The 25,734-nt window shown below is 46.4% G+C and overlaps 1 protein-coding gene across 5 annotated transcripts in view; it reads right to left on the bottom strand.

The window, feature by feature from the left end:
• The window catches only part of Zfhx3 (zinc finger homeobox 3), a 241,462-nt gene that overhangs the window by 77,155 nt on the left and 138,573 nt on the right, over positions 1 to 25,734 (bottom strand). For all 5 annotated transcript variants that reach the window (XM_058575900.1, XM_058575897.1, XM_046434352.2 and 2 more), the window contains one exon: positions 17,836 to 18,067. In XM_058575900.1, coding sequence (XP_058431883.1) covers positions 17,836 to 18,067 — 232 coding nt within the window. The remainder of the gene's footprint in view (positions 1 to 17,835; positions 18,068 to 25,734) is intronic.

The raw sequence follows: 25,734 nt of genomic DNA, 5'->3' as shown, positions 1-25,734 counted from the left end.
AGATTAAGTGCTATATTCATTTAGAGAAGTGGGGAACGAGGGGAGTAAGTGTGGTTTCCATGATAACAGCCTTCACCTCCTCCTTTCTCACCATACCTGCTCCTTGCCTGGTTCTTTCCCACCTGGAGCACTGGCACTCATCTAGGGGCCTGAGCCCAATGTCTCTAGGTCACCCCTGGCTGCTGCCTCCCCATTTCTCTCAGATAGAACCACTTAAAAACAGCACTAGGTGCCTCACTCATATCACCCCCCATTCCACTAACCCAGTCCCTTCCTTCTATTCCACTTTATATAAGCTTTACCTTCAAATCCTTCCATCTTCCTCCAGGGAGCTGATATTACCTAGCTAGAACAAAAAGTGATCATGTCCTTTGCTAACTACAAGTATCTCAAGGCTCCAGCACCCTTAAGAGGTGATCCAAGCTCTTCTACCATCGGAGATGGTGGTCCTTCCTAGTGTCAGCTCTCCTTTCTGCCCCCTCTACCTGTTTGCATTCTATATTATGGCCACAAAGTACACTTTACACACTGGCAAATCAGCAGTGTTCAGAGTCCACGTCAATAGTTCCTTTAGGGATCATTTGCTGTTAGACAGTGAGAGTCCTCAGACACAAAGCATTTACCTTTCACCCTTGGCTCCTCTACCTTGATCTCTTCACCAGGCTCAGGGGCTCAACAGCCTCTGTTCACCTAAGGAGCTGGAGATATGGCCCTGTTGTATGTGTGACCTTGAAGATGAAAGGAGGAATAATTACCTCCAGAAAGGAAGAGAGGAAGATGGGAAAAATATAAGAACAGACAGGGCAAAAAGCTGAAGATTACTTGATGCAAGAACAAGGAAAGGGGGCTGGGGATGTGGCTCAAGCGGTAGCGCGCTCGCCTGGCATGCGTGCGACCCGGGTTCGATCCTCAGCACCACATACAAACAAAGATGTTGTGTCCGCCGAGAACTAAAAATAAAAAATAAATAAATAAATATTAAAAATTTTAAAAAAAATTAAAAAAAAGAACAAGGAAAACCAGAAGCATGTATTTCCAAGAGACCAAACGAGAGAAGAGTGGAAGGTGAGGTCAAGACTATAATTTCTGAGGTCAAGACTATAATTTCAGGACAAATATCATTGAATAGGGGTATTTGTGGAGGCATTAAAAAAATACCACAGCAATGGAGACACACTAAGTTTGTGAGATGGGCATGGTAAATGCCCATCAAGGAAGCTCAGGGATCCAGCAATATAGCACCCAAGGAAGCACCCATTTATTCTCTTCAGAGAAAGGCAGGGAGATGGAAAGTATGGAAACAAGAACTCTGAATTTTTACTAGATATAACAGAGCAAATGGAAAGGTAATCAGATGCTATTACCAAGTCATACATTAAAAAATACTGGGAGAGGCTGGGAGGTGTAGCTCAGTGGAAGAGCACAAGTCTAGCAAGGCCTTTGCCCAGGATTCTCTCTCTAGCTAAAATGAACTGCTCAGTGGCCCTGATCAAATTCCTGAGCTCCCACAATACCCCTGGGTTCCTTTCCTTTGTCTGTCTCTACCCATCCATCATTCTAGGCACAGGCTGACTCTCTCCTTGGAACTTCTTCATTGCTAAACTCAAGAATTCCTCACCCCCAGGAAGGCCCATGTTATTTACTAGCCTGCTCCACTATCTGGTACTTACCCTGGATCATCTTGAATCCTGTTTTCTCTCTCTCTCTCTCTCTCTGTGTGTGTGTGTGTGTGTGTGTGTCTGTGTGTTTTCAAAGGCAGGGATCATTTCTTCTACTCTCTCTCCCAACAACTATTGTTTAAAACTAACAGATGCTTAATAAACAACTATAAAGCTCAACATGCCCCAGTGTTTCCAATGCAAAGACAAGGGGGAAACTGCCACTGAATAACCTCAAAAGGACACTTGGAGAAAATGGTGACTGTTTCTGTTGTACATTTGGAGCCCCCCCCCCCGAATATAAATTTGCATTTGTGTAACTTCCCTCTTTAATGGGAGTTCATGTACATTATTTCATTTTATCTTATTAGTATGATGGGATTTGTTCGTGATGAATCTGTAGCACTATAGCTACTCGTCATCATTCCATTATCGCTACATGTTTATAGATTTTTCCCCTTTATTACTCATTTTATTTTTTCCATCAAGTATATTTCATATATGAGGTAGTAATTACCAGGTTCTCTACTCCTTACACTTAAAAGTTTGCCAATTTTTTTCCTAATCGTAAAGGAATAAGTGCCCATTGTGGAAAGTCTTAAAAACAGAAAAGAGTATGAAGGAAATCAAAGTCGTCCATGATCAGTTTTAACATTTCAGTGTATTTATGTATTTTTAAGGGAAATTATGACTATACAGTTTTGTGTCTTTACTTTCCCCTTCAGTCTACAGAGCTTTCTTCCATATCCTTAAATATTTATCAACAACATTATTCTTAATGGCCACGTAGATTTCCATTACATAATTGTAATATAGTTTACTTAATCCCCTCCTTATCTTTTTTTTTTTTTTTTTTTTTTTTTATTTTTTTTAATTTTTTATTGTTGGCTGTTCAAAACATTACATAGTTCTTGATATATCATATTTCACAATTTGACTGAAGCTTCTAATTGCGCTCCTAATGACTGCTCTTTGGAATACCACTCACCTTTCCTCACCGCCCGCTACCCTCAGTTAAAAAATCTGCAGCACCAAGGATAGTCATATGACTGCGCTTCAGCCAATGAGATGCTGGCGGAAGTTGGTGGGAGGAGCTTTGAGAGCTGTGAAGAGGCGGACTCAGGTGGCGCATGCGCTTTTGCATCTTCTGCCTGGAGCTCAGGTGGATCAGCCATTTTGAAACCATGAGGCGATCACTTGCTTGGCGAGGAATGCTATGTGGAAGGACTGAAGGAAACTGGGTGCCTGCTGACCCAATGGAAGCTTCCCTCGGGGACTTGACTGCCTTCCTTCCAAGGATGTGTATGTGAGGAAAAATCAAACTTCCAACTCAAGTCACTCTTGAGATCTCTCCACAGCTGCATGCTAGCAAACAGCAGGTGTCTGCCTGCCTTCTGCTGTCTTCATAATCTATTCAGCTTCAAAGTTAAGGGACCAAGACTGCATGCTACGTGCACTGCCGTGGTCATCCAGTCCAACCTGAGTCAGAAGGCCTGGATAGGAGGATTGTGGGGCCCCTCTTCCTCTCAGTGAGAACTGCCTAACCTACTGCCCAGGGGCTCCCAACAAGAAGCCCACAGAGAACAACGTGGGCTCCTGTTTGGTCCTTGTCAGTGCTCCTACACCTCCAGCTAAGAGGAACCAAGAAAAATGCCCCTTGCTGGCATAGGTAACTCCCATAAAAGAAATCCAAAATTACCAGCCTCTGGGGCTGCTTGGCACACTCTCCCACCTGGAACACTGCCAGTAGGGATGGCAGATGCCCGCAACTTGGAACAGCCACTGGGCTTCAGGTCCCTTTCTCAGTGGGGAGATCTGGTTTAAAGGGAGGCTTCAGGTCCAAAGGAAACCCTCAGTATGAACACCCCACAGGGGTTGGGAGGTGTCCCCAGGCCCCAAGGGATCCTTGATGGAGTATGACATTGACCACATGGCCCACCAGGGGCCAGTTTATTTGCCCACACAGCTGCTAGGTTGAAGCCTCAATGCAGTTTCTACTTGATTAGAGGAACTGGAATGGCAGCTGCCAATAGAAAAGTGCTTCTCTGATGAACAAACTGTTCTGCCCATTAAAACAGCAAACAAAGTCCTATAAAGACTTAACAAACAAAGTCCTATAAAGATTTAAGACCAGCATATAATAGGGTTAACTGAACCACCAACTTAAGAGAGGTTTAATGAGATGACAGTGTTTCAATAACACGGCTTAAAACAAACTCTAAAATGCGCAAGTTAAATTTCCAGCCTTGGCAAGAACAAAATGAAGAAGACACCATTCTAGTGGCTACCACTAGATGATAGCCATGGTGATAGCCATGCCTCTGCAAGGCCTCACACCCATGGAGGCTGCACTGACCCTGTAAGATGGTTCATTGGCACTCAAGTGGTTTTATGACAACTAAATTAACTTTGCAAATAAGCTTATTTTTTTCTGTCCTAAAGGGAAAATGAGCCAGAAGTCCTGTTAATCTAGAGTATTAGTTACTCAATTTTACCATAATTTTTTTCCCCAAAAGAAAGACTGTCTTTATCCCACCTTTGCTGTTTCACAAAATCAAGTATATGCACACAGCTTCAGAGGTTTTGGTCTGAAGCAAGTCTTCAAAATATCTGGGATGAAATATTTCATTCTGATGATAGGGGTGGAAGAAACTAATGGAAGCAAATTTTATTATTCTCTGTAAATTTCAACTTCTTTAGCAACAAATGGCTTAAGGATCCAGGCTCGCTTGAGAACCATGACAAAATAAATCAACAGTTGGAGTTTCTTCTCTTTCAGTTTAATGTCCATTTAACTTGTCCCATGACAAGTGCATGTTGCAGGTGGAGAGGAAATTCATGAGGTGCTGGCCACAGTTCAGTACTGTCACAGCCTGCTCTGGTCAGCTTGCCATCCCTAGCCATCCAGCCAGGTCCTCCTCACAAGGCACTGCCCATTGGAGGGTTTTATTAACCAGATGCTTGGGGGTTTGTGCATATTTATATTACCTCCTCTTCTGTCTTTCCATTCTATTCAGGCATGTTGGAGAAAAAAAAGTTATGATAAACTTTAATAAAAACAAAATTAAAATGATTAAACCTTTCATATCCTTTAGAGATAATCTCTCTTCTGCTGGCTGGTCAAATCTGGAAGAAAACAAATTCAAACCATAGCTTGCTACTGCTTTCCCATTTTTCCTCCCTAAAGAAACAAACAGAAAAAGCTGCCTGTAGCCAGATTTTTAAAATAAATTTGCCCTCACACACGGCAGCCAGGTGTGCTTTCAACATTCTTTCCAAATATCATGAGATGTGCCCAGATCCTTCTCTCCTGGGGTTTTTCAGCATGAGATGAAAGGACAGGGACCTAAGAGGAGTCACTCCATAATAACCCTGGCATGGTGCCTCACAGAAGAGACTAGAAACCCTTCCCATGCCAACCATATACCCACCCCACCAAAACTCCAAACAACAACAAAAACCAGCCTGCATTCCTCAGTAAAAAGAAGCCCAAAGAAAACAGTACAGTATGGCACAAATCTCCCTGGTCTTATGTGTTCTAAGGAAGTCTTCAGATCCGCCTGGGGTCTGGGCACATGTCCACAGAGAATCAAATGGCTGCAGAATTAGATCAAGCCTGTCTGTCAAAGTCTAGTTAGACACGGAAGTCAGAGGTGGGTCATCAGTGCTCCAGAATGGGATAATGACCTCTGGTCACGCAGCACTGGGGACACCAAGAGAACAAAGGTGTTAAGGTACTATGCTTTTTAAAAAATTATTATTACATTATCAAATAGTGAAACAAAGTCCTTTTCGTGGAAATATGCATCATGATCTTGCATGCCAAGATGTTCTGTGGAATGTGACAACCCGTCAGAGGGTGGGGGAAGAGGTCCTTCACTCATGTCAGCCATCTGTGACACGTCCCTGCCCACAGTTCATCTCTTACACTTAGTGTGTGATATTCAAGTCATGGAAGAAACAACTCATCCTCATGGCAAAAGGACAGAAGCTTTCCTGGTACCTCACACTCAGGCAGGGGTCTCCCAGCAAGGATCTTGTGTTTTGAAAAACCACAGCTGACCCCTGGACAGAAGCAAAGAAGCCCACAGAAGTGTGCTGACTCGATGAACAGGTGCTGGGACTCCTCCTCGCTTCGAGTTCATGTGGGTCCCCTCCCCTTGCAGCTATCCTGCACTCTAGGTTCCTGAAGTGGTGGCACGTGGTGGCACATGTGGCACTGCCTCTCCTCTCTGCTGGAGAGGCCCTTTCCATAGAGGTGAAGGAGACAATTCACACAAGGACAACAGTGGACGTGCAAGTCACATTTCCTCATTGACCCTAGAGGGGAAGTAGCCTGCTCAAAGCTTTCTGGTGTCCTCCCATCTCAGCAGGAACACTATCCAAATGCCCTAACATTCTGCCAGGGTTGGTGCTCCTCCTCGCTGGAGTGCCTCTGCCACCTTCCTGTTCCACAACCAGCCCACGGTGACTGGGTACTTGGGCGGGTGCTCTCCCTCACTGCCTCCCCAACCAGGCCCAGTCACCTCCTCAAGACAGACCTTTGCCCATCCCCTGATATAAAACAGCCCCCGAGTGCCTGGTCCCACTGGGCTGTTTTTTGACAACACTTTGTACACCTGACATCCTGTATTTATCTGATATTCATCTCCTTCCCAATAAGGAAGGGAAAGTCTAGACTCTCTTCTCCCTGATGGCTGATTCCCCAGACCCTAAAGTGGTACCTGGTCATCCTTAGGACACCATCAACACAGGACAAAACAACTCCCTTTCTGGATCAGGTCATGTCTTTCCCAGACACAGTTCTTTTCTAGGAAAGCAAGGAAAATCAAAGATCACCCACTTTCTCCACCTCAGAGAAGCGAGTGGAGACCAGTCTCAACAGAGACTTGGAACTGGCAGGGGAGGGGAACGGAAAGGGGAGAAAGGGGGCACCAAAGCCCAGCCTGAGAGGAGGAACGGTTCTGGTTTTCAGTAGCACAATAGGGTAATTACGGCCTGCAACATTCTGATGTATTTCAAAATAAGGAGAAAATAAGAGACAAAAGTTCTCAATACAGAAGGAGTAGCAGTTGAGGAGATGGAAGTTCTCATTACCATGATTTAATTACACAATGTATTCATGTTTCTGAATCATCATACACTACACCAGAAAGAGGTACAAATATTATGTCTCAATAAAAAAATAAATAAAAAGATAAAACTCCCTTTCCCTTCTTGTGACTTATTTACTTCTTCATTTCCAAATTCTTTAGCACTTTTCTAGCCTCCTGGGACCTTCTCTCTCCCTCTCTTTTTCAAAAATTTGGGCCCAGTTTTTAATTTTCTTTATCCTTTTACTGTCTCTACAGCCTTTTTTTAAAAAATCATTTTTAAAATAATGACCAAACCAAGGTTCAGCTAACATCTACAAAATCCCAGTTATTCACATAAAAATGCCTGGTGGGCTCCAGTTTCCAGAGCTGGAGGCCAGGCCAGGACCCGATTACACAAGCCCCTTACAAGATCCCAGTGCTGATGACAGTCTAGAAGCCACTCAAGTAAAAACCCCTGCCCAAGCCAGCCAGATCAGAGCAGCTCTCCCCTCTGTGGAGTTTATCAGTCCTTCTGGATTGACTCACAGTAAAATCACAAAGAGGCTTAGGATGTTAGGGAAACCACGTAAACCACTTTCAAACTCAGAGACCAAGGCCTGCACTCTGGTGTATACAGTCAAAAATAACCATGGACCCCCTTTCTCACCTCAGTCTAGGATTCCTTCCTTGCTATTCCAAGAAATCCAGCAACATATCTTACTCTTTTTCTAGATATGAAGAATTCCATCCCTGAGGGTGAAGAGCTGCTCGTCTCTTGCGTGGGTTCATTGACCGACAGCATGGAGGCAAGACAAAGCCATATACCCACCCCACCAAAACTCCAAACAACAGTGATGCTCGGAGCCCTGGGCCCCTGCTCCAGGTCCCAGCTTTGCCACCATCTACAGCAGCACTGTTTTTAAGCATCTTCTATAGAGAAGTGGCTTCTACCTACACTCCCAAATGAGAGCCACTAGCCATATGTGACATGGTAGCAAGTGGTGGGGGCCGGTGGGAACCTGATATATATAATCAACACGCCACAAAAATGAGTCAATGCTCATGGTAAGGAGCACACATGTGCCATAATCAGAGCAAGAAAACTAAAATTGGTGTGTGGCACTCAGTTCTGCAAAGTCCCCAAGAGCATCAGAGAGGAGACAGTCACTCCATGAACCCCACCCCCATGAGAGCCTCATGGGGGCCAGTCAGTGAGAACACCTTCAATAAGAGCAGATTTGATTGACCCTAAGACTGAGACTTCAGGCACAAGAGTACTCCTACATGTGGCTGGCTGGCAGTCACAGGACAGGGAGAGAAGACTTCTGGTAAGATGGGCTCAGCAGACAGCTCTGCCCTTACTAGTCCTAACAAGCTGCTCTGAGTTCTTCTTCTGAAGTCCCCTTCCAGGAAGGTCAGTCTGCTCTGCATGCCAAGGCCCAACTGAGGACGGAGTGCTAAGAATGGGAAGTTGAGGAGGCCTGGTGGATACTTAAAACACTGCTGGAGGCGAGGTCTGGTGTCCCCACCACTTCCCTTCACCTCCATATCCACCTTTACCTTTTATGATCCTGCCACACACAGGATGACCCCAGAAAAGGAAACGAAAGACTAGCCTCAGATACCACAAAATCCACGTAATCAACTGAATTGTGTTCCTCCCAAATTCCCCTGCTGAAGACCCAGTCCCCAGTATACCTGAGAATGTGATTCTATTGGAATAGGACTTTTACAGAGGTAATTAAGTTAAAATAAGGCCTTCAGAGTGGGCCCTAACCCAATCTGCCTGACGTCCTTATAAGAGGGGATCAGCCAGGAAGGAGAGTCCACCATTTGCAAGTCTCAGAAAGAGGCCCCAGGAGAAACGAACTGGCCAACACCTTGATCTCAAACTTCTAGCTTCCAGAACTGTAAGAAAATGAATTTCTGTTGTCTAAGCCACCTAGTGTGTGGTACCTGACTATGGAAGTTCTGACAAACTAATGTGGTCCATAAGGAAGAACTGAAGCCAATGAAACCAGTGAGAGAAAAAATGAACAAGTTCTTCTTTGACTTATAATGAAATGACAATCTTGGATAAAATTTTTGGTTAAAACAACAGCTGTGTTCCAAGAAAATCACATACTGTCCAATTTTTAATATGCTAATTAGAGCAGAGGTCAAGGATCTTTTAAAAGCAATAAATAGCTTCTTTTATTAGCATACACACAAAAGGTCTCAAGATAGTCTTGAGGTATGAAACTATAAAAAGCCCTTTAACATCCACTCTGAAAAAAAACATCTTCACAAAGTCCTTTCAAAGTCCCTCAAAACTGCTAATGGAAAAGACGTAAGTGGCAAAACCAAAATTAAGTGGCTATTTGAAGACACAGTTCTTCCATACAGAGAAAAACTGAGACAAGCAAGGAAAAGACGGACCCCATTCAAGCCAGCAGGAAGCCAGCAGGAAGCCAGCAGGTCCTGCACTTCTTCAAAAGGCAAGCCAGAGAGTATCATGGAGAGCACAGCCCACACCTCATGTGGGCCTGCGGAGGAACCCAGCACTGATAAGTACATATTCTGGACTGTTCTTATAAGTCTGTGCTGTCCCCTGAGGTAGCCACAATCCACATGTCACTAGGAAGCACTGAAAATGTGACTAGTATGATGGTGAAAATGAACTTATATTTGTATTTAAACTTAGTAGAGGATCTACAGAAGCTTCCTGGTGCCTCTCCAGGGATCTTTAAATCCAGGAATCAGGAAAATACAAGCAGTGCTTATTCTAATATGCAAGGCCACATAACTTTCTGCTGCTAGTCAGTGTCTGAAGAAAAAAAAATCGTTTGGAACTATAATTCTTATAATTGGGTCACAGTTTGAAGGGGGTTCCTTACCATCTGTATGTCTGAGAAGAAGCCTTTGAGCTATTTCTGTTAACAGAGAGATGCATGTTCTATTTCTTCCCTGGCCCCCTACCAAGGTTGGGAACAAGTTCCATATAGGATGTGAGCAGCCCCAGAAACGGATTCTTTGGACATTCCTAAAGACAACCTAAGTACAAATCATTACTTCTCTTGAAAAATACATTAGAGCAATGAAGGAGGCATTAAGCGCAGAGGCTGGGATGGGTATCAGTATGGGAAAGGTCTGTACATGACGGGGCAGTGAGGACAGCCACTAATTTCCCTGACATGGGTTGACATTACAGGATCCTTCCCTTCCAGTGAAATTCGAGAACAGAATCCCTGACTCCCACCTCAACAAAAATGCCTCTTTACTGGCTGGCTATCCAGGTCCTCTTCAGGGTCAAGTCTCAAACTTGGGATTCCTTGGATACCGCTTTCCAAGGCCACTTGCGATAGTATGAAATAAAGATTTCACTAAAATAATGCTCAGTAGGACATGGCATTCTGTGTTCTCACTGGGAGCTCCCTGTGTCTCTGGGCTCTGAAGAGCCAACTGGGGTCTCTGGCATGTTCAGATACTCCAACAGAGGACATTGATGCTCACCCCTCGGCACCTCCTAACTCTAGTAACAACGGGCCAGCATCTTTCATTCCTTTTTCTTTTATTCTACTTGATAGGCCACTTGGTAGCACCATCCCCAGTAAGGAGCAGCCACAATGTTGTGCCTCTCAGAGTGGACAGCACTCAGTGGCCATTAGGACACACGCTTGTACCTAGTCAAGGGGATGGCACTCCTGGTCAAGAACACCACTGATGGGCAGTTCCATACGCAGCTGAGCTCCAGTGAGAGATACAGAAACACCACCGAACCCCCAGGCAGTTAGAGCAACCAATGAATGGCAGATCTAGGATGAGAGAGGATGAATACGCGGGAACCACTTCAGCTCGGGCTGCTACAGCCAGGACGACCTCTAAAAGGGGCAGCGTCCTGTGCAGGTGCTTTTCTCTCCAGAGCAGACAGGAAATGCAGATCTGGAGGCTGAAGACCCTGGACCCACTCTCCTGGTGACCATCCTGGTGATGTCACATGCTTTCCAGAGGGACTCTTGCAGGCCAGCAGCATGTGACAGCAGTGAAGTAGCACTCTGCATATGTCCACCTTCCAACAGACCAGATCATTAGCATATTTTGCAGAGAGCCAGCAGAAAAGTTTAATTGCCCTTAATTACCCAGTTCAAGAAGGCTCCTGGATAATGGCTCTCAGATTTCTTGCCTGGTATCGACATAATTTCCCTGACTCTGGCTTCATTATATCCCTAACTTAGAGGCAAGAGCCTCTCCAAGATGGCTTTCCACGGGATGCTGACATTCCAGGAAAGCTGGTCTGTCACTACAAAGGGCTCTTATATGAGGAGTCAGACCTTCAGCTTTCACATTGCTCTGGTGTGCGCACGCGTGTATGCGCACGCCCGCATGCGTGTGGGTGGTGTGGGAGGAAGGGGAGGGAAGGAGACTCTAGCATGTACTTAGAAGAAGGACTGAGACAAGGAATATGTAATCAGAAGCCATCACAATTACAAATGTAAATGAACAGGCAATTGGCACTGACCTTTGTAGATTGTTAGAGGACTAATTAAGGCAAATCAAGAACTCTGTTCCAACAGAAAAACAAGACAGTGTACACTCTGAGAACTACCCTGGTCTCCCTATGTAGATGCAAAATGCAAGAAAATCAGACAGTAACCAAACCATGAATGCTTTATACTTGCAAACAGAAAACCACCTCTGTGAACAAAAGACAGTCAAGATTTTACCTTTTGGTACATCGTTAGCAAGTTTGCTAAGAATCTTTCACCAACACCACCACCAATGTGGGAGTTCTTGCTAGGTGCCTGATGCTCTTTGATTCCCTATCAATAGATCCCACCCATGAAACAGCCAAACACACCAGCTATAGACTATTTAGCCCAGCTATCTCTGAAGATACAAGGAAAATAATATTTTTTTAAAAAAAAAATCAAGCTATGTTATTGCGTAAACTCCATTTTTCATATTGATACATGGTGGTCTCTGGGTCTTTGCATGGCAAAATAGCTTTCTAAAAAGCACCCTGTCATTTATTTGTCCAGGGAATGTACTTAAAGACCTATTTTCTCTATTCCTCCATAAATGCTTAACATTTCAATCAACCCCCAATTCATTTTGACATGCCTTTACATTTAACTTCTCAAGTTAGAAATACTATAGTCCTATACTTTTCCCAAGCCTTGTCAACAAGACAGACAGTAAAAAGGACGAGGAGGCCAGCTGTGCTTGCTTGACAAAACCAAACTTCACAACATACTTTAATACCATGAGAAATATCACAGTGAAATTACATATAATTTAGCTATGCATAAAAAAGATAAAAATGCAATATTTCGTGTTTAGAGGGCCGCCTTCTGCCAACTTTGAAAAATAAAAACAAAGCCAAAAGAGAAAGCTGGAAACTGTGAATTTTTTTGTTCTCTTCAGCTGATGAGTTAAGCAGAGCTGTCTGAAACTTGGTTCAACAAAAAGATTCATCAAGGGAAGCCTGTAGTGTTTCAGTAGAGGCTGTCACCAAAACCACATCACGCCTTGGCAAGCGGCTTCCATCTCCCCTGACCCCAGAAATTCACTACCTTGAAAGCCAAAGATGTGTCAGTCAAGGGGGATGCTGCCTTCTGCTCCAAGCAAAACAGTCTCTTAAACTCTGAAGGATTGTGTCCTCTGTAAACTGAGTCATCATCAGGTTACCTCGAGTGCCTGAGCTGGGGTGTTAACCAGTGCATCCATGCCAGGAGCCAACAGGAGATGCCAGCTGTGTCCCCAACTCATTAAAAGGCTTGCCCGTAGTAGGCCCTCAGTGAAGAATTGCTCGGTGTAATTAATCCCATGTGTGCAAAGCTCGAAGATCTATGTCCATATGAGAGAAAAAGTAGCTAAGGCAAGGAGAGCAGGAGAAAACTGGAGGAGGAGGTGGAGAAGGAGGAGAAAGGCCAAGAACAGAAACACAAAGGGCCTCTTGTGTTCCTGAGGCCCAGGGCACTGATAGAGTGAAATCAACTAGAGTTTCACTCAGGAGCCAGAAATGCCTCTTTTAATAAGCCAAGAGGGAAGCTGATCCTACACACGACACACCTACTCGAGCTTTCCATCTTTCCAGAGCTGTCCGTCAGCTGAGGGGAAAGCAGAGGGCCGATGCCAGGCACTGAGACAGGACCCATCACAATAGTGATGGGCTGCCTACACCTGCCGCCAGGTAAGAATGAGATGAAAAGACCCAAGAGACGACTTGGTCTTGGAGAAAAGGCGCTCAAAATTGTGATCAAAAGCCCAGATAGGTGGCTGGGGTTGTGGCTCAGTGGAAAAGCACTTGCCTTGCACATGTAGGCACTGGGTTCGATCCTCAGCACCTCATATAAATAAATAAATGCATAAAATAAAATAAAGGCATGCTGTCCATCTACATAAAAAAAAAAGTCCAGATAGGGAGGGGGAAAAAAAAAGACCAGGGGAAAGGCCTCACGTGGTTAATTTACTCTCTCCTCTCTGAGATATATATTTCCAAGTCAATTTCCAAATAATTTCTTTCTTTTGAGGCGCTTGGGATGAAACCCACATGTCTCACACGTGAGACAGGTGGTCTACTACTAAGCTACCGCCCCAGCCCTCGGAAAAAATATTTCTAACTTGAGAAGTTAAATGTAAAAGTGTGTTTCTCTCTTGGCCTTTCTCCTCCTCCTCCAGTTTTCTCTTGCTCTCCTTGCCTTTGCTACTTTTTCTTTTTAAAAACTGGAAAACCAAGTGCATGTGTACGTGTGGGTGACCTGTGGAGTAAGAGTGGAAAGAAGACATCATGCTCTGCTAAGGACAACCCAGCTCAGGGCTCTGCCTGCCTGTGAACCCAAGGAGGAAGCTCCTTCCACCAGCAGGGCCATGTGGGGGTCGGTGCTGGCAGCTAAGGCTGACCCCTGTGGTGCAGGGGAGGACTTGCACATTATCTATCTAGCCAAGAGACCTCCTAAGGATTATGAAGCATCAGCAGCAGCAAATATGACTCTTAGCCATCACCAGAAAGTCCTGAAGGTTGGAAGAGACCTTCACAGTTTCCTTTACCTCGATTCCTTCCTCTAGACCCACAGGTTCATCTGGGCTGGCAGGCTTTGTAGTGAACTTGGTAGTGAACTTGGCTGGCTGGCAGACCGGTGAGGTGAGTTATTCCACAGCATAATCATCAGATTTTAAGCCAGTTTTTTTTTGCAAAAAAATTTGGGGTGCTACCATTATGTAAAGCGTTATTAAGATTATGTTGATATTACTTAGCAATCACTTATTACTGAACAGTCTTTGGTGCAAGACCAGGATGCATGGAATACTAGGAATATACGTTAAAGCAGTGGCAACAGGTAGAATTGGAAGAGGTATTTTTGTTGTCCACAGTGAAGATACCATTCCAGAGTTTGCGCCATCAGCTCTAGCAAGGGAGACCCTGATACCTTTAGAAAAGACCATGAGACTGTGGTATGAGGTCCAGAGCTTGGAAAAAGAAGGAAGTGCTTGCTGATGGCTTTTGCATAAAACTTTGTGGTGTGCAGACAACAGAGGAGAAAAAGTAAAAGCAGAAAGGGGAAGGAGCACTGTGGTCATGTAATGAGAGAAGGACAGGGCGCCGGCATCACAGCCTCCAGACAGCAGGACCACTGGCATCCAGCTTGGGGTTGGAGCAGGCAGGGCCCTGCCAGGGCTCCGAGGCTTCTAAGGGCTTCATGTGCATGTGACTGATGCTGCTAGTGGGAGGATCCCATCCTGATCCTTCTGCTAAAGAGCAGAGAACTGGGAGTACTTTACAAAGCCTGTGTTTACAAATTTGGAGGCTGATGATCTTAAATGTCTCAATTCTACCGGGCCCCAAATGTCCCTTTTCTTGAAGATATTCTTTCAAGTTTTAAAGAGTCAATCCCTGGGGACAGGGAGGTTATGTCTCAAGATGCATTCTCAGGCAGGGATTTCTAAAACAGAACCAAGTTCCTGTTAATGTTGGTTTGAGTAAGTATTACCTAATCATTTGCCTCTTCGTCGTCAGTGGAGTGCAAACTTCACTGGAGCATGTGTGGGAGGGAGGGGGAGGGAGGGAGGGGGAGGGAGGGGAGGGGGTGGGTGGAACAACATGACTGGAGGCCAAAGACAATACAAAAGGATTTTGAAATGTGGAAAGGAAGTCTGTCATCTTAACTGGAGTTGCTCATACACTTCAGGGGGGAAAAAACCCTAATATGCATTAAATGAGAGAAACCCAGAAGGCAGGGTGCAGGAAAGCAATTCCAGAGGGGACTGCATAAATAGAAGTATTACGTTATAAAACAGGGGACTGTCTGTTCCAGTCACAGACCCGGGTGAAGTGGCAGCTGTACACTATTTAGTTTGGGGCACCTCATTAATAATAAGGGAATTCTGAGCAGAGTGAAAGACACAACTGAGGGGTGAAAGGGACCAGCTTTTAATGGAAGATTAAAACAATGACGTATGTGGAGCTGACCAAAAAAAAAAAAAAGAAAGAAAAAGAAAAAACCCCACAAATTCTGAATGAAATGGGTCTTCACACGCTGGTAGGAGGAAGGGGAATCCAGTGAAATGACTCAGCAGCAGAATAATGGGGAGAAGCAGAGCCAAACAGAGACCAAATTACCCTGGGGAGGAGCAAGGTCCCCCACAGCCAGGTGGCACCACTAGTGTCTGTGGGTCCCACTGCCACTGTGGCCCCAAGGGCCTCACAACAGAGGGAGGGGACCAGCGATGGAGCAGAAGAGGTGGAATGTAAACTTGAACCAGAAAAGCCACTTGAGAACACATGGGAAAGGACAGTCTCACCGTGAACTCAGTGACAGAGATGATCGTGGTACCGACAGCTCTTTCCTGAAGAGAATGTGCCTTTTACAGTGACACAACCCTCAGCTCCCAGAGAAGGAGGAAAATCCCTCCACTGGGGCACCGCCTGTCACTGGGAACAGTGGTGTCATTTCCCTGGAGCAGGCACAGCCCAGGAGCCTGGGAGGACGCCCACAGGAGCCCGCGGGCAGGGAGCTCTGGAGGGGCTTGGAGGGGACGCCTCCAGGAGGAAATGGGGCTAACACAGAAACCGACAGCACACGGCGCTCAGAGATTAGGAACCATCTAATATGGCAGAGTAAGGTGAGCCATGAATTAATCATAGGTACCTAGAAAGCCAGGGAAAACAAAAAGTTGTACAAGAAGGTAAATGAAATTATAAGACTCTACATGGCTCAGCTGTGATGAATATTTATAGAGTTATAATAATGAAAACACTGAATATTAATATAACCCCAAATTATTATTTCTTCATAACAGAAGACGGAGGGAGGGGAAGATGTAGTGTGCAGGGGGCTGGTGAGTATGGGGAGGCCCCCGTGGGGGGGGGGAGGCACAGGCCGGGTGGGGCACAGTGTCTGTTGGGGTGTGTGTATGCATGGAGAGTGTGTCAGCAGGTCTGTGGGGTATTGTAGGTATGGGGTGCAGTGTCCGTGTATTTGTTGGGTGCACTGGTGGAATGTGGAGGGTGTGGGGCCCTGTTATGGGGTGGTGTGTTTAAGATGAGGCTGGTGAGTGGGTGTGGTGTCTTGTGTGTTTGTGAACTGGTGTGGGGGGCGCCAGGGTATAGGGATCCCGTGTGGGGTCTGTGAGCTTGAAGATGAGCATGTGTGGCCTGGGTAGGAGTGGGAGGGTTTACAGAAAGGCACACTAGTGAAACTGTCATTGTTCAAACTAGAAAGCCAAAAGATAATATTCAAAATCTTAAAAGAATCAAGACACGATAGTAGCAGCACGTTGGCCAATATGGAAATAAGTGGCGAAAGAATCATCCAACAATTGAAAGGCATTCCCCTGGGGAACAGAAGGGTCCCACCATTTTTCATATTTCACATAACTTCAAAAACTATAAAAATGCATGATTTGGTAGCATTAAAACTAAAACCCCATGCAACTTCATGGCCCAGCGGCTGAGAAGGTGCTACGGGAGACCGAGGGACAAGGAAGGGCACAGGGTGGCAGCAGCCAGGCACCTGGGAGGCTGTTTGAGGGCACTTGGCAATCTCTGGTCAAAGCTTCAAGAGGCTGAGGACTGAGGACCAGGGCCTGATGCCCAGTGACACTTACGTAAGGGGCAGGCTAAGGACCGAGAGCCAGGGACGAGCATGGACGACTGTCAAGAGAAGCAGAAGGATGACAAAGAAATGAGTTCTGGAGGGAAAGGAGGTTCCAGAAGGGACCAGGAAACCTTATCCAACAAAGACCAGCAGGCAGCCTCTGGGTTGGGCAAATCAAAGGCCACCTGTGCCCTTCCCAGGGGTGGTTTGGTAAAAGGAGAATACAGAAGATGGTTGGCCGAGGCATGGGCTGGAGACCAGCGATACGGATGGTTCTTCCAAGAATCCTGAAGACTCAGTCGTGGACAGAGTGAGGACTGAGGAGTAAGCGAGGGCTTTTTCTTTGTTGATTTTAGGACATCTTCTTCATTGCAAATGGCTCATGTAAAAAAAGAGAGAGTTTTCCTACTGGGTGTGCATGAAGCCAGGGAAACAATCTTAGTCACAAAGAGGAAGAAGGAAGAAAGGTGACCACAGATGAGATGGCAGGAGATGGAGAAAGGAGCATGACCACCAGAAGGTCTCAACTGGGTGAAGCGGCACACAGCCCAGACCCACGGAACAACAGGGAATCACTCTCAAATACTAACAGGGTTTTTATAACAAGTACGGGTTTTGATCCTCTCTGAAGTTCATTTTTAACAGACTTCAAGGCCACAAACTGCCTACTCCTAACACTGAGCAAGGCATGCAGCTTAGTATTTGCTAGGTCAGTCGGACCAATAACGGAATCCAGAGCACATGCTGGAGGAACCTAGGGACAGGGGCAGATCTTCTGGGCCCACTCTCCAGTAGTGGCTTGTAGCTTCCTTACACCCAAGCGTATCCGCAAAGTGAAGTGGTACTAAGTGTTATTAAAAGTAAATAAGTAAATAAATAAAGGCACCATGTGCCTTCCTTCCAGAACATACAGTCCCCTGAAAGTCCAGCAATGGCATGTCATCCCCCAACAGAAGACATGAGACGGTCCTTCAGAGGCCAATGCCCAGGTCCACCTTGGCCTCCTGTGCCCACAAGATGACTCACCTGGGTCAGTGGAGGGGCACCTGCGGATGGTGAAGATCTGCCCCAGGTCCTCGTCCTCCTCTGGAAGGCCCTTCTGCAGCCGCTGCAGCTTGCGCAGGCTCTCGCTGCGCTGGTGCTTCATGGAGCGCACGTGCTGGATGAGGTTGAGCTTGGCCTTGGTGGAGTAGTTGCACAGAACGCAGTGGTAGTAGCAGCTCTCGCCCTCCACGCCACTCTCATGCTGCTGCAGGTGCTGCAGGGACAAAGCAGAGGGGCATGCCCTGAGTCAGCTGCTGGAAGCCACCACCGCAACGCTCACAGCCAGAGGCGTGCCACTGGGGGACAGGCTGGAACAGCCAAACGGGATGATCCATGATAAGGTTCCTCAAAGGGTCCACTTCTCTAGCACCCTCTGAGGAGTGAGGCAACTCGCATTCCCATGTCCCCAATGCCCACTCACAGGTGGCTCTCCAGAGTGCTACTAACACCTCTCATCGACTGGGTCCTCCCAGGGTCACTCAATTTTTTTTGTACCTTCTTTTATAACTTTCTGTTTTCCTGGCTTTCCCTAGTGCACCTTTCATTTTCCAAAAACCAGATTGGCAGATAGCACAGTCCACCAGCCAAATCTGACCCACTGCTCTCTCTCCCCCCAACCCTCTCTCTCGTGGTACTGGGGACAGAACCCAGGGCCTTGTGCATACTAGGCAAGTGCTCTCTACCACTGAGTAATATCCCCACCCAGCCCTCCACTGCCTGAGTTTGTATATAAGGTTTTATTGGAACACAACCACATCCACTGATTGATATACAACCTGTGGCTGCCTCAGAAGCATCAGAGTGAACGACAATGACAGAGATGGTAAGGCCCGTGGAGCTTAAAGCATCACAATCCGGCCCTTTTCAGACAAAGCCAGCTACCCTCTGCTTTGGTGACAACTGGAGGCCATCATACCATACAACATCCTAGGTCTATAAAACAGTGCCAAAGCTGCTGTCTGGCCTTTCCACAAGACAGACAATGAGGTGTTTGTATTTAAAATACAGTCTATTAGGAGGATCCAAAATTAGGATTTCCTCTGGATTAAAGAATGACAGAATATTTTCTCCAGAGTGGTTCCCTATCAATCTCTCATGGTCATCTGGCTCATCACTGGTCAATGTCATTGGTCATGGAGTTTATAGAGTGGTCACAATTATGTTCTCTGTTGTGTTTAGCAGACACAGTACTGAGTTCAGAGTATGAAGGCCCAAAGACCAGCAGGAAACAGCACACATAGGAATGACTTGGGGGTACAAGTACAGTTGGCATCATGCAAAGAGTTAGCAGACCCAAGACTTCTGTGCCTAGGATTCTTAAAGATCATCCAAGAATAAAATCCACCATGGTTTTGAGTCTCTGGAGAAAGTCATGAAAGCCGTGGCCCCTTTTCCCTAATAATCAGGGAATCAGCATGCTTCTGTGTACAAAGGCTGTCTTCTTCCTTGCAAATGGCTCATGTGAAGGGAAGAGGGAGTGTTTTCTACTGGGTGTGCATGAATCCAGGGAAACAATCTCAAAATGCATAAGTAACTAACCCAAGTCAACGCAGGTAGTGGGAGAGAAACAACCAGAACCTGGGGTTTACCCTCCCACCCACTCCCTCAAGCACTCAGCCTCTTTCTGGAGGAGCGAATTTAGATGATAATGCAAGTGTTTAATGTGTGCATTGATACTCTGACCTTCCCTTTTTCTCCTCACCAACTCATCTCCACCCCGTCACCCAAGCCTGGCCAGGTGCATGGCAAATGCCTTGGAATGGCTTTGAGTTGCTCATCTTCTTTCTGACCACAGTGCATCTGTCCCACGTCCATGCTTTGACAACAGTTTTGGATCCTGCTGGGATCCTTTCCTTGTACCAATTATAATGCAAGACACGGAGAAGCTGCAGTGGTTGAAACATCCTGTGTCCACGTGAGGCCAAAAATACCAGAGTGGCTCTATGAGGGCGTCCCATCTAATGACACTGCCCAAGGCCCACACACTCAATTCAATAGTCTATGTCCACTGACAAAGTGTGAAAAAAACAGAAGCACACATGCACCTTGCTAGAGGACGAAATATAAATGTACCAACCAGGTGGCATAGCAAACTCACTAGAGGGGACTTGAGGCCCTCAAGCATGGGAGCCCACCAAAACATCCCACAATAAATTCTGCCAACCTGGAGGTCTGGATGCAAAGGGCTTCACAGGCACCAAGGGAGAATGATCACCCCACCCCCCAAATGGGTGACTCAACACACTCAAATATGTGGAGCTTGGAACAAAATAAAATCCCTTCCTGTAACAGCTGCCCTAGAATAATTTCACAACCAGGAGTTGAAAGAACCAGGAGAGCCCAGTGTTAAACGCTAAAAAAAATTACAAATGACAACAAAAAGCTAACTTTCTAAAAATAAATGGGAGCTGATTTTTAAGTGGTTTATCTTCGTCATGCCTCTCCACAGACAGGGCTCCCTGCACAGGACTTTGGAAGGAGGGCAAGCACCAAGGCCATGTTTTCTGGTGGCCACACTCCTGGGGAGAAGGACGGTCTGGTATGGTAGAGGTGAAGGAAAAGGTGAGCCTGCCCAAGTTCATTCTCCCCCACTTCCTCACAGGCCCCCTCAAAAGGCAAAAGCCCCGGTGGGATAGTCCTGGGAGCAACCACATGACCTGGAACGGAGAGCGGGAAACATGTGCAAGTACCAGGAACTAAGGTCGTGGGTCACTGAGACCCCAGGAATTCTGCTTGTTAAAGCTTCAGCTAAAACTGAGTGAATAAAAATAACCACAGTCCAAAGCAATACATTTCATCAAGGGGATTTGAGTAGTATCATGAGCTATGAAATCAGAGCAAGAGTCACGAAAGCCTCATCTTCCAAACCCATATTACCTTCCCATGAAACAGGATTTCCTTGCAATGAGGCTCTGAATTTTAAACATAAAATTTTAATATGTATGGGAGGATTCGACTCCAAATGGCTGGGGTTTCCAGTCTCTGAGCCAGAAGACAGGGATATCATGGCCAAAGAGAGCTGGATGGGAACTGAGATGTCAAATGTCTTTTGTCCTCAAATCCAAGGGCTCCTGCGTGATAAAGCTGTATAAATCTTGAATTGAAATAAACATCATACTGATAACTCTTGCTTTAAAAAAAAAAAAAAAGATGAAGATATTTCGAAACCACTCTATCCTGGAGCTCATGCTGCTCAATGGCAATCTCTTATACCACCACAAATTCCTTTGTCTGTAATTTGAGGGTCATTTCAGAAAGGAAATAGCCATACCCCACCAACCATGAAGAAAAGAATGAAAGGAAATGAGGAAACCAGGGCCACAGCCTCTTCCACTGATAAAGGGCATAGGGAACATTTAGGGTCTTGTCTTAGTAACTGATATAAAAGTTTAATTCAAACTTCCAAACTTGCTTTTTTACTCCAAGTTCATTCTCCAATATACTAAAAAAAATAAATAAATAAAATAAAAATTCAGGATCAACTATGTCTGGTTTGCTAAAAGACATCCGCTGACGACAGTCACATCCCACCTCAAACTTCCAGTTAGAACCTGGGTCTACTGATGATTCGTGTGGTAAGTCCTGTTCTCCTTTCTTGCTGCTTCTCAGGCTGTCCAACCCAGAGGAAATGAACCCAGAGCCAGCAGCAGGGCCCTCACCTCTGGGTTCTTCTCCCCACCACCCAGTGATTTTTCAGTCTTGAATGGGTCAATTGCTGCTCCTCCTCCTCCCTCCTGAGTGGCACTGGCTTCAGAATGCCACCCTCAGAACCTGCATGACATGAACCAGCAGCAGAAGGTAGGGCTCAGGAGGTAGAAGGGAACTCCATGGGGCAAGTCAGCCAGCCAAGGACATGCTTTCCCTGTAGAAGAGCAGAGATGTTTTCATTTGGAGAAGGAGGGAGAATAATTTGTTCCTGACCCAGCTAATTAGAATACCCTCAATTGGGATCACAATGTATTTAATTAAATTCACTGTAATATATGAAGAATTCACCAAGGCACAAATCCCAGTGGTACACTCAATACTGGAGCTGCCTCCTCTCAGAGTTCTTGCTCTCCTCGCCAGCCAGGAAATTTTTCTCCCACGCAAATCCTGAATTCCCCGACGCTCCGCCCCTATCACAGGGCTCTCCCCAGGGGGAGCTGGGGGGCCCAGGCTTTGCTTTACTTCATCCTCTTTTCTTTACTCTGTGTTCACGATGCCTCTCTGCCTTCCTCTGTCAGCTCCAGAGTGTGGTTTTCAAAAAATGAAAGAAAACGTTAACTTGGGCTGTGGTTAGCGCGCTGCAGCACGGGATCCCCAGGGACCCACCGACGGCTGGCGATGGAGCCCATTTGCTGGGGTTTGTTTCAGCTCTGTTCTAAGAGTCTGCAACATGTGTGTGTAAATAAACACACATACCCACAATATGCCCAACCCTAAGGGCTTTACCTGCAGGAGATTTAGGCAGTGACAGTGGTGACAAAGAGGACTTGCCAGTGGGTATGAGAAGGCATCTGTTGGGCTCAAATACTATTGTGAGACTATATCACTGGGACCCAGGGAAGCAACAGGGGGCTCCTGGCTCACTTTAAAAAAAAAAGGAGGGGTGGTGGCCCAGGCATGGTGGCGCATGCCTGTAACCCCAGCAGCTAGGGAGGATGAGGCAGGAGGATCACAAGTTCAAAGCCAGCCTCAGCAACCTGGTGAGACCCTGTCTCAAATTAAAAACTAAAGAGGGCTCCTGGGTTTAAACCCCAGAACCAAAAAAAAAAGGGTGGGTGGGTGGGTGAGGGGCTGGAGACATAGCTCATCAGTAGAGAGAGCACTTGCCTAGTACTTTCTCGAGGCCCTGGGTTTGATTCCCCAGTACCATTTAAAAAAAAAGCCACAAAAAACCCCAACATTTCCCACACACTACTACTGAGGAAGGGTGACCTCCTGAATAAGAAATGAAGAAAGGAAGGTCAAGCAGCTAAACAATGAAGAGCCACAACTGAGGTCCACCCACACCTGCTCAGCCTGGGCAGCCTCTGCCAACAGCCTTGAATCCCAATGAAGTTTCCCTGGCTCACTGGCTGGTTTAAAAGCACCCATGGGGGCTGGGGCTGGGGCTCAGTGGTAGAGCACTTGCATAGCACATGCGAGGCACTGGGTTCAGTCCTTAGCACCACATAAAAATAAACAAGATAAAGGTATTATGTCCACCCACAACTCAAATACACACACACACACACACACACACAGCACCCATGGGGGATAGAGATGTGGCTCAGTGGTAGAGCACTTGCCTTGTATGTATAAGGCCCTGGGTTCAATCCCCAGCACACCACATGGAAGAGTAAATAAATAAATGTGCCTGCAAAAGGCTGGGTTACAAGTACTGCATAGGTGCAATCAGTTTTTACTGGAAGAAATTTCTATGCTTTGACAACACAATTCACTTCCTAAAAGCTGAGAAGTACCTAAAGGAAGGAAAGAAGACCCAGTTTGACACATATATGGAAGCAGAAAAAGAGCTCAACAATCTCCATCTTCACCCAATTAACAGTGCGCAGCAGAGACCAGACCATCCTCGGGGCGAGCCATTAGGAACATGGGTGACAAGCATGTGGCGGCCAGTCCCCACTGCTGGGAATGTCGGGGGCAGGCTTGCTCGCCCAGGCCAGAGAGCTTTCTTGCACCTCTTTCTGTTCTTCCACAGCTACTCATGTTCTCAAATGCTTGTCCCTGTAGCTGGACAATGACACCCTATGTCCCTGAGATGGACACGTGTGAGGTCCCACGTCCGTCTCTGTGACTTCCCTTCTACGTCTGGTTCAGGGAGAAGAACCCAGAAAGGAAAGGCGCTCCCCATAGTAAGAGGCGCCTGCGACAGTGAGCCTGGCACGCAAAATGAGTGCAAAAGGCAAATTAATAATTAAAATAGAAATGAAGGAACAGAGACCAGGCTGTGTGGCTTCGTGGGATTCTACTCCATTAGTATGTGGCACTAGTTCACTCTGGCCAAATACTGAAAGTCAAAGAGGGCTCTTGTTAGAAAATAATTCATCGTGAAAATCAAAAAAATGTGTTCCTGTTACTTGTTTCCCTGGAAAACCAACCAACTTCTGTCAGAGAACATTGATTTCTATAAATCTGGAGGGGCCCCAGCTCCCTCCTCCTCCCCAATAATAGGAAACTTCTAACATCTGGTTTTTCATGCATGGAATGCAAAATATTGATCAAGTTTTGTCACGGCCTCCCCTTTAAAGTAGAAATGGACAAAGTACATTCTGACACACGCGCGCCCGATTCACAAAGGACGTCTCCTCAGAGATGCACCATGCCCGCACCTACCCTCGCTGCACTTCAGGGTGCAAGTGACATAACCCCATTCTGAGGCAGCTCCCAGGCATCGCTCTGAGCAAGTGGGCTACCCTAGGGGAAACCAGGCAGCTGCTGCTGAGCAGAGAGGAAACCCTGCGGTGGGACCTTCTTGGAAGGCCCCTGAGACACCTGGTTAGACCCAAAGACAAAGGCAGGTGGGAGGGCCTTCATGGACCCTCCTTGGTCCACAAAGCTGAGGGCTCCTCTTGCGGAGGAGAGGCCACTGGCACAACACCCCCCTGGAGGATAAGAGTGCTAACCACAGCCTGCCAAAGCTTGAGGTTCTCGTTGGGGAAAGGGTATGAAATCTCACCAGCAAACCTGGGGAGAAAGAATGGGAAGAAGGTGGGATCCACACTTAGCCGGCTGTTTTTCCTAAATAAAGAGTAAGCAGGTGATCGCTTGCCACTGGGCACGTACACCACCTCCCCTTGGCGAAGCACCTACACAAACTGTTTGATTTTCTCTTCACAGCCCCATGAGGTGGGCTGCATTTGGCTCATGTCCTTGAAGGAACTGGAAGTTCAGACAGGTTATGTGATGGCCTCCAGGTCTCACCGAGCATGTAGCAGTCAAGAGGGGGACCTGGGACTCAGTCCAAGTCCACAGCCAGCAAAGGACACTGTGCTGATCTTGGGCCTTCTGAACCCCAGACTCTCCAGATCCAGGCATTCACCTTGAAGTCCTAAAAAAGGAATCCTTTCAGATGCACTGAACCCGGGGGACGGGGCAGTTAATTTTTTAATCGGTGCAGTTGAGTTAGCTTCAGATTTAACGTCACATTTTTAGGAAGATGCAGGAAAGGTCAACCTAAATATATACATATTTTCTTGTTTAATCTTGGCTTTTCATCCACTCATGCCCTCGTCCTTGGCACATGCTAATTTAGTCCTATTTCGCTGTAGGAGTCCTGCGGATACCGGAAGATATAAGCCCCAACCACGATTTAGAAGAAAAAAAGGGAAAAGAAGCAAAAACGCTCCCTAGATCCATCTGTTTGGGTGGCTCTGCCCTATTTTTTGGTTTCTAGGCCAGATTCTTCGTGTCCTGGAACAAGCCACGATGGTTCCCTCTCAGTATCTGAGCTCCAGGGCCGGAGCTGAGACTTCCCATTCTTGCGTCTTTCCCCTACATGAATGACACTGTCTGACTCAAAAGTCTCGGTATCAGTGGCCCTGAGCTGTACAGTAAATCTTAGAAGAAAAATCATGGTCTAAGACTGAAGCTCTGCTGGGCTCCACCTGCCTGGGCTCTGAATGTTTTGTGGAAAAATACAAACAAGGACACTTGGGGACATGTCAATGCCTTAGCATAACAGATTTCATATCCCTCTTAGTAAAACTCCATAAAGGAGTGTGGTGTCACTATCTGCACATGGGGAGGAAGCTTAACAGGCTCACAGGGGTCCTTCTTAAAAAAGGTGCCCGTCAGAGCACGGCACCATAAGCAAAATGAGGGCTGGTACCATGACAGTCAAATCAGAGCCTGCAGAGCTCAGAGTAGGTGGGTGAGTGGTTCTAAGTGTCCCCA

This window comes from Marmota monax, unplaced genomic scaffold, assembly GCF_021218885.2.
Source record: "Marmota monax isolate L192 unplaced genomic scaffold, Marmota_monax_Labrador192_F-V1.1 WCK01_AAM20220418_F8-fsc00024, whole genome shotgun sequence".
NCBI classification, from domain to species: Eukaryota; Metazoa; Chordata; class Mammalia; order Rodentia; family Sciuridae; genus Marmota; species Marmota monax.
The sequence above is the reverse complement of the archived record's forward strand: the minus strand, read 5'-3'. Positions and strand labels throughout refer to the sequence as shown.